General features: G+C 36.2%; 1 protein-coding gene across 2 annotated transcripts; it reads right to left on the bottom strand.

Moving 5' to 3' along the window:
- Nucleotides 1–2,560: 2,560 nt before the first annotated feature.
- LOC130726661 (uncharacterized) lies at nt 2,561–11,959 on the bottom strand. 2 transcript variants are annotated; one of them, XM_057577963.1, is made up of 10 exons: nt 11,599–11,959; nt 11,268–11,311; nt 11,043–11,175; nt 10,851–10,947; nt 9,171–9,766; nt 7,339–7,609; nt 6,996–7,257; nt 5,740–5,829; nt 3,394–3,843; nt 2,561–3,088 (listed from the first exon to the last, which is right to left on the bottom strand). In XM_057577963.1, the coding sequence occupies exons 1-10, from the start codon at nt 11,792–11,794 to the stop codon at nt 2,849–2,851; spliced, it is 2,379 nt and encodes a 792-aa protein (XP_057433946.1). In that variant the 5' UTR covers nt 11,795–11,959; the 3' UTR covers nt 2,561–2,848. The 2 variants fall into 2 exon arrangements, with proteins under 2 accessions (XP_057433946.1, XP_057433947.1); XM_057577964.1 differs by having other exon boundaries at nt 11,043–11,169.
- Nucleotides 11,960–18,696: the final 6,737 nt, after the last annotated feature.

The raw sequence follows: 18,696 nt of genomic DNA, 5'->3' as shown, positions 1-18,696 counted from the left end.
TGAAAGACACCTTTGGATAATAATATAATCATAGGTCAGTGCTAGTTCTTATAAAGGAAATCATTGAACTTGGCCTCATATATATATTATATTAGTGTTAGTGAATTTGGAGTTATTAAAGAAAAATGTTTGTCTAACACCTTCCCTGAGAAGTAAGAGAAGTATATGAAATAAGTAAATTACAGCAGAAGAAGAAAGGAAGAGAAAGAAAATCAAAGATATTGTGTCAAAGTGAGTATTCATCCAAGCCTCACATTAAGTAGTGTGGGAAAAAATAGAGAAAATGGGTATTTATCCAAGTTACATCATGTAGTATAAAAAAGAAAGAAGTGTAGAGTTATTATAGATATGAAGTGTAGAATTATTCACCATAACAACACTCGTCTTTTGAGTGTATTGGGCTTTGGTAGTTGTATGTCTTTGTGATGGTTTGCAATTCTGTCTTTAATTGCATTAAGAGAGTTTACAATTTTATTCATGTAAAAAGTTGCAGTTGAATGATAAAATATTTTGAAATCATGGATTAGGCAATATGTGCCAAATCACGTTAAATTTGTGAGATTTTTAATTATCTTATTGAATCACGTTAAATTTGTGAGATTTTTAATTATCGTATTGCTTCTTATGGGTGTGCTTCCAAGTGTGGAGATTTCATCTCATAATTCCTAACAAGTGGTATCAGAGGAAAATAAATTTGAGGTTCTTACCAAAGGAGGAAAAGAAACGGTGTCGTGCATCGCACCAGTCATTTGAGGAGATGCCAGAATTCATAGAAAGTTCAAGAATCCTAAAAGAGAAGACATGAAAGTTAAAGATTGCTTATTCTACAAACGTGATCAGTCATGAGAATGATCTTCTACTTTGTGAGGATGAAATTAATGACAAAGTGAAGCAATTTGAGATGAAGAAGGAGGATATCTTGTGCCAAAGTGAGTATTCTTTCAAGTCTCACGTCAAGTAGAGTGAAAAAGAAAGAAGTATAGAACATAGATACTCATCCAAGTCTCACATCTAGTAGTGTGAATAAGAAAGAAGTGGCGATGTATTATAAATATGGAGAGTTGAGTTGAGCTTTATTCACCACAAAAATACTAGTCCTTTTGGTGTATTGAGCTTGGGAAGTAGTGTCTTTATGAGAGTATCCAATTATGGCACTAAATTGCATTGTGATGCTGTCATTACATTGCATTGAGAGAGTTTGCAATCCTGTAAAAAATTGCAGTTGAGTAATATAAAAAAATCAGATCGTAGGTTAGGCAACGTGTGTCGAACTGCGTTAAATTTGTGAGATGTTTATTTATTTGAGAGGAAAAAAAAAGGAGGGAATGTACAAATGATGAGAGAAAGAACATGTGAGAAAATCCTTGCTGATTGTTAAAGGCCTAAAATCCATATGTAACATTGATATGTCTCTTATTCTCGTTGATCACCTAGTAGGAGTTAGATTGTTATTATTGTGCCCTAACCATACTTCTAAAAATATTAACCATATATCTCACACTCATATAGGTATTCATAACCATATTCATGCAATTAGTTTGAATCCTCCTTATAGCCGTAAATCATATGGGGACACTATTGTTTTCTTTAGTGAAAATCTATTTCAAAAAGAAAACAAAAAGATTATTAGTTGAAGGCCATTTTAGTCCCTAATGATTGATAGTCTTGATTATGGGCAGTGCAAGATTCTATTAAGAAATTTGTTTACCTTTTGAAAGCCGGACCTCCTTTTTTTTCTTCTATATTACAAAGAAGAATATGCATGTGGCCTGGAGATCTTTGCAAAGCACCATTTTGTGTATATAAGAATCTTATGATATCATTGTAACAATGTAGATGACTGCAATCTAATTGTAAGGAATATCTACACCGAAGAAATTGCCTATAAATAGATGGATATTTTTTATATGGAAACTAATCAAATCCGACTTTTAAAGTATAAAAAAATATGCTTATGATGAGTGAGGGTGACCTCCTTAATGTGCCACAGTACCTTTATAAAGATGGAACATTCAACCGTGGTATCGCCTAAAATGAAAGATCTCCATGTTAAAGTTGGACATGTTATTATCAATCAGAGGCATGGGATGAGATTTGATGATGCTTATCTTGATATCTTCTACAGATAATGCATAAATGCATGAGAGTTTGTGATTATCATGGGTTTGGGACGGAGGGATTCTTGGACCTAGACCAAGGTTCTAATCATAAACAATTGACCCCTAGCACGATGCAATATCCAAATGAGAATATCAGCTACTAACATCGGCCAACAGGACCATTTTCTTCGGAGATTAAATTTATCAAATTTCTTCCCTAGACTTTTCTGTTTAGTAACCAAAGGAAACATTCAACTTGAAAGTGAATAGTGGAAGACAAACTCTTGTCATTTCTATTCCATGGTCATATATATCATCCATCTCCCTGTTGACCTCCCCCTCTGGTACTCTTTTCCTTGCTCATTCTCATTTTAAATAATGTGTTTGAATCATGAGTGCATAGGCCATGGAGAACACAAGGGAAGGGTTGATTTTAGGTGGTCTGGTTAAGGCTTGGAACATGTTGGAAATGAGTTCATCATAATCTAATTATAAAGTTGGGCAGAAAAAGTATACTCCTCTAGCTACAATTGAAACTTCCAATTAAAAAGCACCCACCCTAAGACAAAACGACAACCTCAGTTATACAATAAAGTTAACGCAGAAGCTAGAAAGTTCAATTCTTTTAAAAGTATGTACAGTTGAAGTAAAGCTCAAGCATCTGAATGATAATCACACCCTAACTCACCTAATCCTGCTACCATAATTCCTCATAGAAAAGGGGAGAAAAAAGAGCAGGACATATACAGTTAGTGGCTGTGCTGCCGGAATTGGTACAATTGCTTGGACAAGTCATGAAAATCACCTTGTTGCTGAAGTTCTTCCAAAACCCGTGCCCGAGAATGCTGAAGGTCAGAATATCCAGGGCTTACATACTGTGAAAGGGAAGCTTGACTTGGCTGCTGCCCCAGGAAGTTGTACTGGCTTCTCTCAGGAAGAAATGAAGATCTTGACTCAGCCCCATAATCCCATTGTGAAAAGTCACCATGCTGGCCACAAGAATGACAATATAATCAATTAAGTGATTTGATATAATTATCTTACAATAGGGTAGAGTATATGTCAAGGATACAAGTCACACTAGGGGATGTAGCCCTTCCATCAGATAATTAACAGTTGAATGTAATCCCTTTTCTATTTCCTGCGAGTCAGTTCGGCCAGAAGGCATATGTAGATCAACATTAGGTAACTTCACAGGCTCTTTTCTCATATAACGCACTATGGTCAAAATAGCATTCGATTTTCGATCATATAAGTGAAATAGACATTGATTATCAGCATTTTAAAAACTTACCTGCTGGATAGAGCTCAAGTTACGTCCACCATTATACTGAGAAGGTAAAATCTCATCAAAGTTACTTGAAGGCTTCATATAACCAGGAGATGGATTAGACAGAATGCTTCCAGAACTATAAAAGGAAGAGCCAACGTTTCCATAACCAAATGCATCACTGGCAGTGGCTGGAGGCAATCTACTCATATGGAATTCATTTCTATGTTGGGGAAGGCTGGGCTTCATGTGTGCAGGAGATTGAATATATGCAGTGTTGCCAGAAGACTGAATATATGCATTGTTGCTCAGAGCTGCTTGCTGCGGATTGATGGTTGCCATATATGACTGATTTTGGGGCATAGACCGATAGTTTTTTGTGTCAGGCAACTGTTGAAAGTGTACTGAGGATTGCATCATAAGATCCTGGGGAAGTGCAGATCTGTTGAGAGCAAGGGCGCCTGGATCAATGACCTGCATAGTTCAAACAACTGTCAATAATAACAATGACACTAATTATTAGGTCCAACTTATAAATAACTTTGCCAAGGGCACTGATCCCTTGGCACCTTTAAGGGTCTAATAAATAATACCAGTTCAGTTTCTTTCAATGATAACTCTCAACCATTTGGTCTTCCATAACTACATTATACATGGTTATTAAGGTTAAACAACAATCAAAGGATGGTTGTGTTTTCACCATCACAAAGAACTTAATATACCAGATTTTAAGCCAAATTTCTAAACAACCTTTACATCTAACACGGCTCCATTACTGTTGTACCATAATTCCCTGCTTTAAAAGTCCCTGCTGCTGTGCTCCAAGAAGAGCAGCGGCTACTTCGCTAATCCATATGTCAATGTCAAGCCAAATCAATGCAGATACTACAATGTTGGTAGGGGATCCACAAGAAAGAACTACACGACCTGACATATATGTGTCCAGGAAACCGAGCATGTATTTCCCTTCAACAAGACACCAATTCGGTAATCAACCCTAATAAATTTAATGGGCCCTCATTCTTGAATGTGAGGACTTCTCCTTATCTACTCAGTCACAATGTGTCATGTCATGTAACTTCTTCTACCTCAAACATCTCGTATTTTTTTATTTTTTTATTTTCTATTTCTCTTAAATAATATTTTTTAATTGATCATCAACACAAAAACTTTCCATAACTATAAAGTTAGAAAACTTGAATTATGACATACTAATATTAAATTACTAGACACAAATAATTGTATCTCTTAACTCAGATTATTTACTTTCATAATTATCTCCACAGTTTAAAAGTCTCATCTCTATAACTAATACATATCCCTTCAATAATTTTAAATGGTTTATGTCTTAAATATTTTTTCTTTATTATTTTTAAATTAAAAAAAATACGGACTCAGAAGAAATACATAAATCAGAACTTTTGGGGCATGTAACAGCATCAAAGACCTGAACCATCTGGTTATTCTTCTATCAACAATTTTCTAGTGGTTCAAACTTCATTAATTGAATATTCCTACCAAAGAACATGGGTTAATAATCACGGGTTACTAGAGAAGGGCCGTGGGCAAGAGCAATGTTGTCGAGATCACAATCTTGATCACAAGATACCACAATCCAACCCCCTATATCCGATCAAGATCACTAGCGGAATCACAACTGGGTAGGATTGCATTCTTGATCGCCATCCGAGTCATGAGATCATCATATCGCTGATGTGATCCGATGTTTTGCTGGGCTTCCGGGTCTGAAATCAGATAACCCATCTGTGGCCCAATTCACACAGCTTAGGTCGAGCCTTCCCCCAAAAACTGGAAACCGTAAATCAAATCTTTCAATGCAGCCCAATTCCTAGCTCAACCTCACCCCTGCTATCTTCATCCCTCTTTCTGCGTCACTCGTTCAATCTTTGTGTGCGAGTATGAAGCTCCAAGGTCATTCGAGGCTGAATTTCGTCCCTCCTACACCTTTGCCCTCTGTTCTCAAGTTCTGCGTTCTCCCTACTCATTCTTGCTCAGAGGTTCTCTCTTGGATTATCACTGCTCCTCAATCCCCTATGACTTGTGTGATCTTGTAGTTATTTATATATATTTTTTCAGCATAAGTTTACTTAAATGATGTGAATCAGAGGTTATTTTTCTTATCTATGTGATTTCTATGCAAGTGTATTATTTTACATTTCTAGTAGGATCTTGCAATCCATTATACGATTCTAGGATTTACGATGTTTCACCCCCCCCCCCCAAAAAAATCCTGATCCAAAGATCCCAATTTTGATAACATTGGGCAAGATTACAAAAAAATCACAAAATTAACAAGTATAGAAAAATAGTCCCTAAATAACTTAGACATGGAGATGGTAATGTACTTACAGATGATTCTGCATTACTGTATCTTGCACGTTGTGATTGTGAGATGAGGAATGCCAACACATCATCAGGTATTGAATTTGAATCAGTGTGCTACGTTGATGTAAATAGAAACAAATGTCAAAATTAAACAGTATTTAAAAGCTTAATAGAAAACAAGAATACATAATCAGTCATTAAAGAACAGAATCACAACTTGACCATTAGCCAATAACTATTAAAGTATAAGCACCAGAATTGACACACAACATTATTATCAAAACCCAAAATCATGATACAGCATATTATTTGCATAAACTTACCTGCATATCAGAACAGTATACTATCCTTATTTAATTCACCCCAACACAAGCAATGTAATTAAAATCGCGTCTATTGTACAATTGTTCGCTTTTAGAAGTTTCACACTAATAACCAATCCCATGCAGACCAAAACAACTAATGGTGAGATTGGTGTAGAATCACTACAAAAACTCACAAACACATGGGATTGGCAAACTTCAGCATGTTTTCTGCCTATGGTTACAGATCAAGATGGGTAATCCATGAACGAACCCACATTTTTTTACCTTACCTCACAACCTCCCTCCTCTATCAGTCTCAATCCCTCTCACAGCCTTCCTCCTCTTTCTGTTCCTCATACCCTACTCAGTCCCTCTTGCAGTCCAACTGTCCTAGTCTGAACTACGAAGTTTCTCTGTTTCTTCTCTGTAGTAGACTAGACTTAGTGTTTGTTTGTTCCAGAGTTGTGGGTCTGTTGGGCTGGCTGGTTCTCATACTCTGTTCCAGAACAGCAGCCAGAGGGTATCTTTATCAACTCTCAGCCTCTCAACCTGTCAGTTAGTGATTATCTTTTTGTGGGCATCTTTATCAACTCTCAGACTCTCAACCAGTTAGTTAGTGATTATCTCTTTGTTGCAGGGAATTATTTAAAATGTCATCTAGCATGCCTACTGCAGGTGGCTGCTATAGTGGAGATGATGTTGAGTGGAGGTTCCAAACCAAAAGCGAACAAGAATGCTCCTACAAGTACGACTGACTTGGACTGTTGTGTGGTAAAGGTAATTTTTCTTGACACTTAATATGTGTGTATTTGTGGATCTTAGAATCCGTGTTACAATATCCCGATTTACAAGTTCTCTCTGTCCTCCCCTTTTGGATTCTTAATAGAATCCAAATTTTGACACCCTTGAACCCAGCATTAATATCAATAAGAAAACTAAGCTAAATAACTCAAGTTGGAAAGGTAATAGTGTCACCTGTTCTCTGGAAAAAGGAGCATGGCTTCCATTCTGCAAGCCTGAATGCTTCAAAGGCAGTGAAGGAGTCCCCCAGTGAGAGTTCTGCAAACTAAGATCTGATCTAGATGCTACAGAGCTGTATTCATGCACATGTGTTCCCTCGCGAACAGTATTCTTCAGATGTTCTCGCCGAGAAGATGAAAGAAAGTCATAATTTTGATCCCCTGCTGTTCCTCTAAAAACATCAAATCCAAGCTGCTTATCACCATCGTATACAGAACTAACACAGAAAACAATGAGAAAATGAGTTGCAATAGACAAAGCTGAGTATATCAGAAGTTGGAATTGGAAAAGAAAATACCTGTCATCTAGGATCTGAGCCAAAGAATCATCTATAGTCTCATCTATAGTTGCGAAGTTCTCTTCCAGGTCACTTCTAGAAAGATGATTCGATGCAAGATGTGCAGAAGATGCAGAATTACTGCCACCGTTATATGTACCAAAACTCAAATGTGAACATTCCTCAGACCAGGGTTGAAAATCATTTGGAAGAACCAGTGCTGAGTTATCTTCAGATGATGGCAGTTCCATTTCAGATTCTCTCATACTTAGCCGCTGGAAATCCAATGCAACTGATGACACATATACGAAGACATCATTAGTCAATTTATTTGAATGATAATAAAAGGATAATGGGAATTCATTACCTTTCCTGAGAAAAAAATTGTAAAATGAACAGATATTATGTCATACTATATTATTCCACATATTAAGAACAGATAGAACAGCATATCAAATTGCCTTTTTGTGTATCCTTTTTTAAGGAAAAGCAATTTTTACCAATTTAAAAAATGATCAAAAAATATGATAATATTTCAAAAAAAAAAGCAGAAACTTTGAATATTGATTTTTTTCATTTGATTAAAAACATTTTTCAGTTAATTGTGTGCCAATTTTATAGTTGAACTGTAGCCATACTTTGTCCTATAATTCAAATATTTGTTGTACCCGTGTTTGTATCCTATAATATCCATTCCACATTTGTGTTTCCTACACTATGTTCCATTTGATCCAATTCTTTTACCGGAGCCATTTATGAGCTTCTTCTTACATGATCAAGCCCATTTCCTATCATATTCCCCCATCACGTAGGTGAATCTACCACTTTCTTTTGAATATACTCATTCCTAACAAGTTTAATCTTATCTTGTATATGCTCTTGGCTAATGTTTAATTCTTATTTACACATCTAAAAAACATCAATGGTCTTATATATAGAGGAAATATTTCCCTTTGAGTTTCAGAAGCATCACTTACAGATCATAAACTTTTCTCTAATTCATCCATCTAACTTGTATCCCACGTGTTGTTTCTACTTCAATCTCCTCTATCACTTCATAATACCTAAACCATACAACCAGCTGTACTATGATCTGATCCCCTGTTTTTACTTCCAAAACACTGCTCGTTCAATCTGGCTGAATTTCCAGGCCATATACTTTGTCCTAGCCCTAAGATCCCAAGCTTCTCTCCACAACTCAAGTTTGCAATTTGACCCATTGATTCATCAACTAGACCTATGTTACCGCTCCATAGCTTCACACAATAGTTTCCTCACCATGCATATGATTTATAACCCTAATAAATTCATCACAACTCTGTTTTTGCTAAAGGCTCATTCTTGTGGCACCCTATCACATTCATAGGCTATTTTCAACTCAATATACTTACAAGAAACAATGTTGATAACGGCAGCTATTCAATCAAATAAACAACTAATTTTCAAATCAATTGTTCAATTTTCCTAAAAGGTACATATGGAAACATATTGTATGGTAAAAAACAGACAGGACAACATGCATGCAAACTTGTCATAATAACTCATAAGAACCTTTCACTTGGTTTGATAGTACATAAGCACAAATATTTAGCTATAACTGTCCTTGTATGCATGAATTCCAAGAAGGATCATGGCTTTGTAAATCATCGTAGTCATTCATACTCAGTACCAATTAAATGATCATTCCCAATAAAGAAGACATCATGAAATGTTGCAATATGGTTCGTGCCTACTAGCAAAATAGACAAGTTGGCCTGCACTAAAAGTAAGCCTTCATGCAATGTAACAATCACTATTAGTTTTATCAACAATATTGAAGGAGGTAAATCTAAAACCAGAGTTACAATAGTTACCTTCATGATGCTCATGAGATCTATGAAAATCAGAGGTACAAGTATTCTTTAAATTAGAGTTGGTACGCGATCCTAGTCCAGTGTTGCTGCTCGTAATAGTTTGTTTGCTAGATATAAAAGCAGATTCAATTTTTTCAGAATTCACATTATCACTAGCTACATCCCGCAATGAAACTTGAGCTCCATCTATTTCACAGTTCCTGCGTAAACTATCTTGAGTATACAAGTTAGGATGCACAAATGGCCCATTAGCATTTGATGTAGAAGATATGTGTAGTGCTTGCGAAGTTCCCCCAGTTGGTTGTTCAATTAGAGGCCATTCACCATGAAGAACTTGTTGCTCAGAATTATTCTGATGGTGCAGACTTAAGCTTGACTCTGAATTTCCAGATGCAGAAACCCCTAAGGTATTATCATGGTTATGTGAAACAGAATCTTGACATGTTCTACCCATTCTGACAACGTCTGCCATTGAAAGATGTCCTTTGTTCACTCCTATCAACAAGGGTTGAGATCCTGGAGAGATTTGGGCAAGATCTGGCACAGAGTCACCTGTCCTTAATGACTGTCTCCCATTATCAGTACTAGAAGAGTCACTGCATCAAAATTTAAAATTAAAAAGGTGAATACTTAGGATTTTTATTTACAAAAATATCCACATATCACAACATCCTAGTGCAATTGATATCAATACGTCATTATAAGACAGGCAGATAAAAAGAATATTATCACATTACATCTCGGCAATTTGGCAAAAGCAAGAACTCAACTATACTCCAGAAATAGCAGTATACTACTCACTGATTGTTTAAGTTATCTAAATACAACTGATGCATACATGAATGCACAAAGGAAAAAGTTTGGTGTCACTCACATCCATATCAGTGAGAAATAAGTCCCACAACCTGTATGTCAAGTCAAACATGAAACAAAGATAGCAGCAGTGGATGACATAACCCATAATCTCAAGCATTTCCAAAAAAGAACAGCTAGGGCAAAAGACAGTGCCCACAAGGAGAGTTTCTAAATTAGGAAGGATGCTAAAACATACATTAATTAGGGCTTCAATTGACTCCAATCACCAACCAATAAAGTTCACCGAAAATTCGTGAGGGTGCGCTGATCGCCAACAATAAAAATAATAGTGGACTTCCGGGCAGCGACAATCATTTACATAAGCCAACAAAGAAGAAACCGACAGGATGACCAACCATAAATTAGGAAAGATGCCAAAACATTCATTAATTAGGGCTTCAATTGACTCCAATCATCAACCAATAAAGTTCCCGGATAATTCGGGAGGGTGCATTGAACGCCAACAATAAATATAATAATGGACTGTTGGGCAACAACAATCTTTTACACAAGCCGACAAAGAAGACACCGACAGAATGATCAACCATAAATTAAAATCAACAACACGACGGTTGAAACATTCTCAGCTAATACAAGAAAGAAGAAACCGACAGAATGATCAATCATAAAGTATAAGCAACAAACCAACAGAATGATCAACCATACATTAAAATCAACAAAACCACTGTTAAAACATTCTCAACTATACATAAAGAAAATGCGACATGGACTAATTATCTCATGTCATAAACTGACATCTAGCCGCACACCATCAAGAGTACATTTTGAATTTACATAAGCCACCAGATTGCATGTAAGACTCACTTTTTTGAACTTTTCCCCACAACACGTGTTGCAGCAAAAGATGTAACGGGAGCACAGCCTGATCCAACCTCTCCTTTACCAACGGCTTTACCATGTTCTGACATAAGTTACACATATTCAACAGGGTAAGGCAATGCAATAGTAAAAACCCACGTCAATATACTATCTGCATGCCGCAATCAAAGAAGATACCATTATAAGTCGCATGGGGTAATCCACTCTGCAAAACCCTACGATCACTGCCAACCGCAAATTTGCCTCCGCGACTAAACCCCAAGCTATTGCCCCTTGTTGTCCTCGAATCCGAAGCCTCCTTCATCTGAAGCTAAAAAGCAAATGCCTTATCCATCTCATAACATAGGTTCAACCATATCTTCAGCATTAATAAACAAGTACAACAATGACATAAAGGAATACCTCTTTTCTTCTTTCACGCTTGCTCCTCACCTCATGAAATGTATCTACAATCAAAAACAATTGCACATTCAACATTCAACAACCACAATCATATAATGAAATCATCAAAACGATTCATAGATACATAAAGCAAATGCAAGTATATCAGAAACCACTTCATGAAAGTTCACCAAACATGAAGAATATATAAAATAATCAAATTCAAAGTCAACAACACTTTCATCATCTTCACCGATTTTCCCTGCAACCAAACACAAAACAAAACAAAAAACGATGCTCCATTGCAAAAACGGAAAACACACACACAGCGGTGAGAGAGGATAACAAAAACCTTGAGCAAGAAGCCTCTCGACGGCGCGGTTAGGGTCCATATCACATTCCTTGAGCACAGCGTAGATCTCCTGCTCCGTACAGTTAACGATCTCCTTCACCGTCTGCACCACCTTCTTCGCCGTCGGCGGAATACCTCTCGCCGCCGCCGCCGCCACCTCTCCGCCGTCATTCCTGTTCTTGCTCTCACTCCCCATTCCACCGTCGTCGTCGTTGTCTCCGCCGCACGAAGGAACTTTTTCTCGCAGTTTCTATGTGATTTTCCGATCAACCAAACAGAACCCAATTCCACTCTCTCTCTACAATCTCTCTCTCTCTATCGAATCGCTTTTGGGTGCGCTTCGGCTTTTATACACAGCGGTTTTTTCTTTCGCTTGTGGACTGTGATTGAGTATTAGTATATCACCACCACTCACTGGGCCATGCTCTTCTCACGGCCTGTTACCTTTTCCACTGTCACAGTCCATAAATAAATTTGCCACTTGTCCGGGAGTCTTATTTGTGATTTAAAGAATTGTCACCGGCATGTGAAATTAGGATGGTGCTCTTCAAGAATGGAATTTTTTAGATTTTTTTAATGTTACGTGGTGCTCTCCAGAATTAAGATAAATTGTATAATGTTTTTATTTTCATCATTTTATAGATTGTTTTTTGACTATATAAAATATATATAATGACATAGATGAAATATGTGTTGTCACTACTCACTAGTCGTTTTTGTTATCTTCTTCAGATTGGATGAGAATAGAACTTGAAACTCACTACATAGTCATGTTAATTGAAATAATATAGATAATAACTTCTATTTCAAATTATTGTGAGATGTAGATCTGATGTGATGGATCTAATTAAAATTCTATTCTCCTTCCAATGGTATTGACTTCTATGAATGTGCATGTTATATATATATATATATATATATATATATATATATATATATATATATATATAATTAGAAGACAAAGAACTCATGTATGACAAAGATCAACAGATTACAGATCATAAGAAATATGTTCTAGAAAATTGTATGGCTCTTTTTTTTATTTTTTATTTTACATCGGAAAGATAAATTGCATCCGTCAGGATTCGATCCCTGGACCTCCCATACCCAACTCATATATCCTTCGGCTCATACCACTTGAGCTATCATACGGGGACCTTACTTTCTTAAATAGACAGTACAGTTATAAGAGAGACCGTAGTTACAAACTAATTATACTAGAAAATATTATAGATAAAACATAATAAAAACATAACAATTACAATTAGGCCTAATACTATTTGCAGTAGACCAACCTAATAATCAATAGTTAATGTCCTGCTGACATTAACATCCCCCTCAAATTGATGCTGGTGATGCTGGTAAGTCAACCAGTAGCAATTTGCCCACAAGAAATGATGTCGTTATCTCGTCATAGCTTTAGTAACCACATTAGTCACTTGAAGATCTGTGGATATATATGGTAGAGAAATAACTTGGTTGTCCAATGCTTTCCGGATATAATGGCAGTCAACTTCAATATGTTTGGTGCGTTCATGAAACACAAGATTGGTTGCAATTTGAATAGCACTTTTATTATCAGCATGTAGAGGTGTAGATTTAGTCTGGGAATAGCAAACTCGACTAGAAGACTTAGAAGCCAAAAAAATATATGAACAAGTTGAAGACATGGCGCGGTATTCAGCTTCACTAGAGGATGTTGAAACACGATCTTGTTTCTTATAGTCTGATTGGCCAGCTGGAGTAATTACGGAAGGATAGGTCTCGGGAGGTGGAGTAATTACGGAAGCATAGGTCTCTGGAGTAACTTGTCTGACTGGTAAAGGTATCATGTCTATGTTGACTCTAGAGTGCCTGTGGATGGATGGGCTTCTTGAAGTAGCATGATCGGTAGGGTCAAAGTACCACGTCTGCCCAGCCCAAGTCGTGAGACGGTCCACTTACATTTCCAAGAAATCAATGCATCATCTAGAAACATACATCCTCTTGTATTTGACTGAAGAGTATCAGGACAACCAGCCCAGTCAGCATTGCAGTATGATGTCAACTATAGAAATGAGTCAGCGAGGAAAAATACCCCACGAGTAGGGGAGCCAAGTAGGTAACGGATAATGCGACAAACAACAGCTAGATGCAAATGCTTAGGAGATGACATAAATTGGCTAACTTGATGAACTGCATATGCGATATCTGGTCTAGTTGTCAAGTAGATAAGGCTTCCCGCTAATCTTCTATATATAGTAGGATCATCCAGCAAGTCTCCCTCATCTTTCCGAAACTTTACATTTACTTCCATAGGAGTGTCCACTAAAGTGCTGCCCTTCAAACCAGCCAATGAATATCCCATTAGACCGATAATGAATCTCCAATCCCAATAAGTATGTTAGTTGTCTAAGATCTTTCGTGTGAAAGGTTTTATGACCGGTAATAACTACATCATCTACATAAACCAAAATGATCACTATTCCGCTGGAAGACTTGTAAAAGAAAAGATAATGATCATATTGACTTTGCAGAAAAGAAAAGTTAAGAAGTATATTGCGAAACTTCTCGAACCAAGCTCAAGGTGCTTGTTTCAACTCATACTGTGACACCTGGGGCCGACGAGGGCAGGTAGTAATCATCGGTGCAGTAAGGCACGGACAAGGAGCGGCTCTTGACAGGCTTCTAGACGGAGGGTCAAATGAATGAACCGATCTCGCACCCAAACAAGAGGTATTCCGAGACTGTATAGGTATGAGACTATACAGTTGTGGAGGGCATAAAAGATTTGATTGGTACTACTCATAACAACAAGAGAATTAGAATCTTTATTACCCAACAAACCATATTTTAGTGCTAAGTACCTGTGAGTTTGGGTGGCCTAGACGATTATGCCACACTTTAGGAAACCAAAAGAAAAGAAAGGCTACTAGTGGAAGGAGAAATGTGTAGAGGAAAGAGTCGTCCCACTTTAGGCCCCTTCACGATTATCATCCTGGACACTTGATCTAGTACAACACAATCATCATCAGAAAAATTGACATTACAATTATGATCAACCAATTGACTAACAGAAATAAGATTAGTGGAGAGGCCTAAAGAGAAAAAAATGTTGGTAAAAAATTTAGGCATATCACCAAAAGTCACAATAGGCAATGAATTTCCATCGGTTGTGTGTATTTTCTGATGACCAACATGTTGTCTAACATTGGTCAGAGTGGAAATATTGTTGGTCATGTGAATTGAAGCCCCCGAATCAATGTACCAAGGTTTAGATAAGCAATCAGAATTACCTAAAAGTCTAAAGGTGGAAAATGCAGAGATTATCATATGTTGTACCATTTCAAAAGTGAGAGCATTTCGGGTCATAAGACTAGAAGTTGTGGTAGAGCTAGAGGCACCAACATAAGTTTGGTTTAGAAATGTGTGTTTTGTGGGTGTGTTGTTGGCACCTAGCTTATAATATAGGGTCTACGGGTCATCAATTCTCAATAAATTTTTACATTGACATGAATGACTGAAGATGAAGAGTATGAACCTTTCGTACAGTGACTTGCGGAAGAACACTTGACTACATTCCTGCAGAATGATGATAGTGCTTTAATAAAAACGGTATCAGAATGTCCGGTGATAGTCTGTCTATGCATATCGCATTTCAACCTCACCATATATGGCAGCCCTTCATATCCCAACTAGTAGCTGGTTGTAAATTAATATTAGTTGAATTACTAATCTCTAACGAAATTTACTAGTGATGCAATTCCACATTTGATTTAATTTTAGAGAGCATACGAGGGTTGACGTCCAACTGACTCAAAGGATCAAGTACATCATGGACTTTTAATTGTTGCACTACTGGGCAACACATGGATCCTACGCAATAATTATGGACCTGACTATTGAAGGGACCAACAAGTTACAAAAATACTCAGAACAACTTAGGGTCAATTGTTTACATTTTAAGGGTCAAGACTTTAAGGGTTTACTTTATGGCAAACAAATCTTCTATGTGTTCCAGTACTTGATAAAGAAAGGTATGAGCGTAGAAAATGACTATCCAAACACTGGTATGCATAACCAGTTTTACCAGCATAAGATAATTATTTTATTAATTATTACTAATTAAAAGTTTACAATGTATGCTTCTCACTTCCATGGTGACGGGTAATTATTTTCTTAATTATTACTAATTAAAAGTTTCCAATCAATGGATTCATGAACATTTACACACAGGGTCGTGTAGCCATTTAGACAAAAACGGCGACTGCCTAAGACCCTAGAAAAAAAAAGTTTCGTAAGGCTCCAGAAAAGAAAATTGAAGCCCAAAGAATATTTATTATTATGTTTTTTTGGTACAACATGCTTGTGATAACATGTACCAAGCTTAAAACTTTGCTACTAGTACTAGGCTGTCAAACTGAACCTCACTCACCCATGTTGATAAACCTTTATAATCCTAATTTATACGTAACAACTCCATCTTAGCAAACAAAGTTTTTCATTTTTATCCCTTTTTTTCCTGATTAATGGCATCCTCTACTTTGACACTAGCATCCCCATGTTGTTTCAGAAATCCTCCCAGAAGGATTATTTCACATTTGATTGACCATTCTCTTGTCTCAAATGGCAAAAACTCTTCATAGAGAACCTCATTTTGATGAAAGTATTAGTAATGAAATGACATATTCACCTGAAATTTTTTTCGAATAGAGTATTTTTATATATACATGCGTCTCACCCAAGACAGTTTTTAATGGCTGAAGATGAAGAGTATGCACCTTTCGTACAGCGGCTTGCGCAAAGACACTTGATTACATTCCCGCAGAATGATGATAGTGCTTTATTAAAAGCAGTATCAGAACTTCCGGTGGTAGTCAGTCTATGCATATTGCGTTTCAACCTCACCATATATGGCAGCCCTTCGGATCCCAACCATGTAGCTAGGAAGGTACGTGTCAATTATAAATTAGTATTAGTTGAATTATTAATCTCTAACGAAATTTACCGGTGATGCAAATCTACATTTAATTTAATTTCAGAGAGCATACGAGGGTCGACCTCAACTTCATGGATAGAGTACATCATGGACTTGTAATTGTTGCACTATTGGGCAACATATGGATCTTCGGCCATATGTTGGTCACCACATAAGCCTTGATGAGACTCATGATTTATGCAACGTACACCTGATACATAAGATATTAGTGCATGAATTAAATAATACATAAATGACAGGATTTACTTAATTTGATTTGATTTGTAAATTACTTTTTTTTTATTGAGATGATTTACTTAATTGAGAGGATTTGTGAATGAATTTGCTATATTGAGTAGATTTGCTTTTTTGAATTTTGAAAGTTGTGTATCTAATATATTTTAGATTGATTCATCTCTGAAACAATATATCAGATTAGAAGCAGGAAGCTAGAAAATAAATTATCACCTTTACCCTAAAATATATTACATACACAACTTTCAAAAATACTATAACTTTAAGGGGCCCTAACTTTAATTATAATTATAATAAAATTGGACAATTGGTTCTAAAATATCAGGACCATTAGTTTTACAGTTTTTGAAACTTCAACACCAATTAAAGATATGGCACTTTCATACATGTAAAAGTTATACATGAGAAATGATCGATAAGCGGGCCAGCCAACAGAAACCGTAGCATTCCTCCATAGTGTATATCAAACTTCATCTTTAAATTAAAGGCTTCCTTTGGTTCTGTCGTGTCTTGTAAAGGATACAAGCACAATACTCGGAAGCTTTAACTGTGTATGCCTTATTTCTTCGTATCAAAATTAAAGGAGCTTTCAGCAGCTATCTACATTGGATATACATGTGTTAATTTCCTACTCCTTTTAAAAGTCTTGATACATGATTAATGGCTGGCCTCCAATGTGTATGAAAACTTTAATTCATATGGTAGTTCATTATCAACTCTTTTGTGTTCTTGTACAATATTTTGATTGGGGTTTCAATTTCCCACCTCCAATTAACCAATATCCCCTTTAATGGTAATAATTTCCAAAAATACCCTTTACATTTTTGCTTTTTGGTTTTTGAAAACCCGATAGTATATTGTTAGCATACTAAGATCTAAAACCCGACTGTGTGTTTGTGTTTTTAAACAGCCAAGTTTTGAAAACCCGGTGTTTTATTTTTTAATATAACAAGCAATGTTGTTAATTACAGATGATGGGTCATGACCGAAAGTCAAAATTCCACCATACATAATAAATAATGTCGGAGTATGGCGGAAATGACAATCATATGGTAGGATATGGGCCATGGCAGAAAGCCAAAAAATCACATAAGAAACTGCCATGATGGATATTTGATAACACTGATACCGAGTTTTAAAAAACTCGGTAGTGCATTTTTTACGTTCTAGGATTTAAAATTCAAAACAATATTCTTTAAATTTACCGGGATTCAAAACCCAGAAGAGTATGTATGTCTTTTTAATATTCTATGGAATGGTTTATTGTTTGTTTACGAAAAAAATTGATAATCGCCATTGTGGGACTAAGGACGGGTGTTTGTGTCAAGTAGTTTTCTATAAACCTGACATATGACCAAAATCACCACTCCAATTGTTTTAAAATTGTCAAGTAGTTTTCTATGAACCTGGGTTATGTGTTTTCTCACATTACTTGGCCCACCCAAATTGGAATTAGGGTTGAAGTTTTAATATTGTTGATTGAGGCCAGTTCTCCTTTTCCTTTTCAAAACTACGCTTTGAGAAAACAGATAATGTGGTCTCACTAATATGATTGTACTTACTTACTTCATTTTCTGTGTGTGTTTAAAAATCGTTTTAGTTCAACAAACCTACTTGACACAAACATCGTCTTAGTCTCAGATCAGTTATCAATTTTTTTCTTCATAAACAAACAATAACATATTTCAGGTAAAAAAAAATTCTTCGTGTTTTACATCCTGATAAATTAAAAAATATAGTTCTGGATTTTAAATCCTAAAATAAATAAAATGTACTGTCGGGTTTTCTAAAACTCAGTATATTAAAAAATAAAACATCGGGACCAATATGTATTTTCAAAACAGAAATGTTTCTTAGCCCGAAAGTATCCTGTACGATTCCAACGA

This window comes from Lotus japonicus, chromosome 6 (assembly GCF_012489685.1).
Source record: "Lotus japonicus ecotype B-129 chromosome 6, LjGifu_v1.2".
Lineage (NCBI taxonomy): Eukaryota > Viridiplantae > Streptophyta > Magnoliopsida > Fabales > Fabaceae > Lotus > Lotus japonicus.
This window is presented reverse-complemented; position numbering and strand designations above follow the sequence as displayed.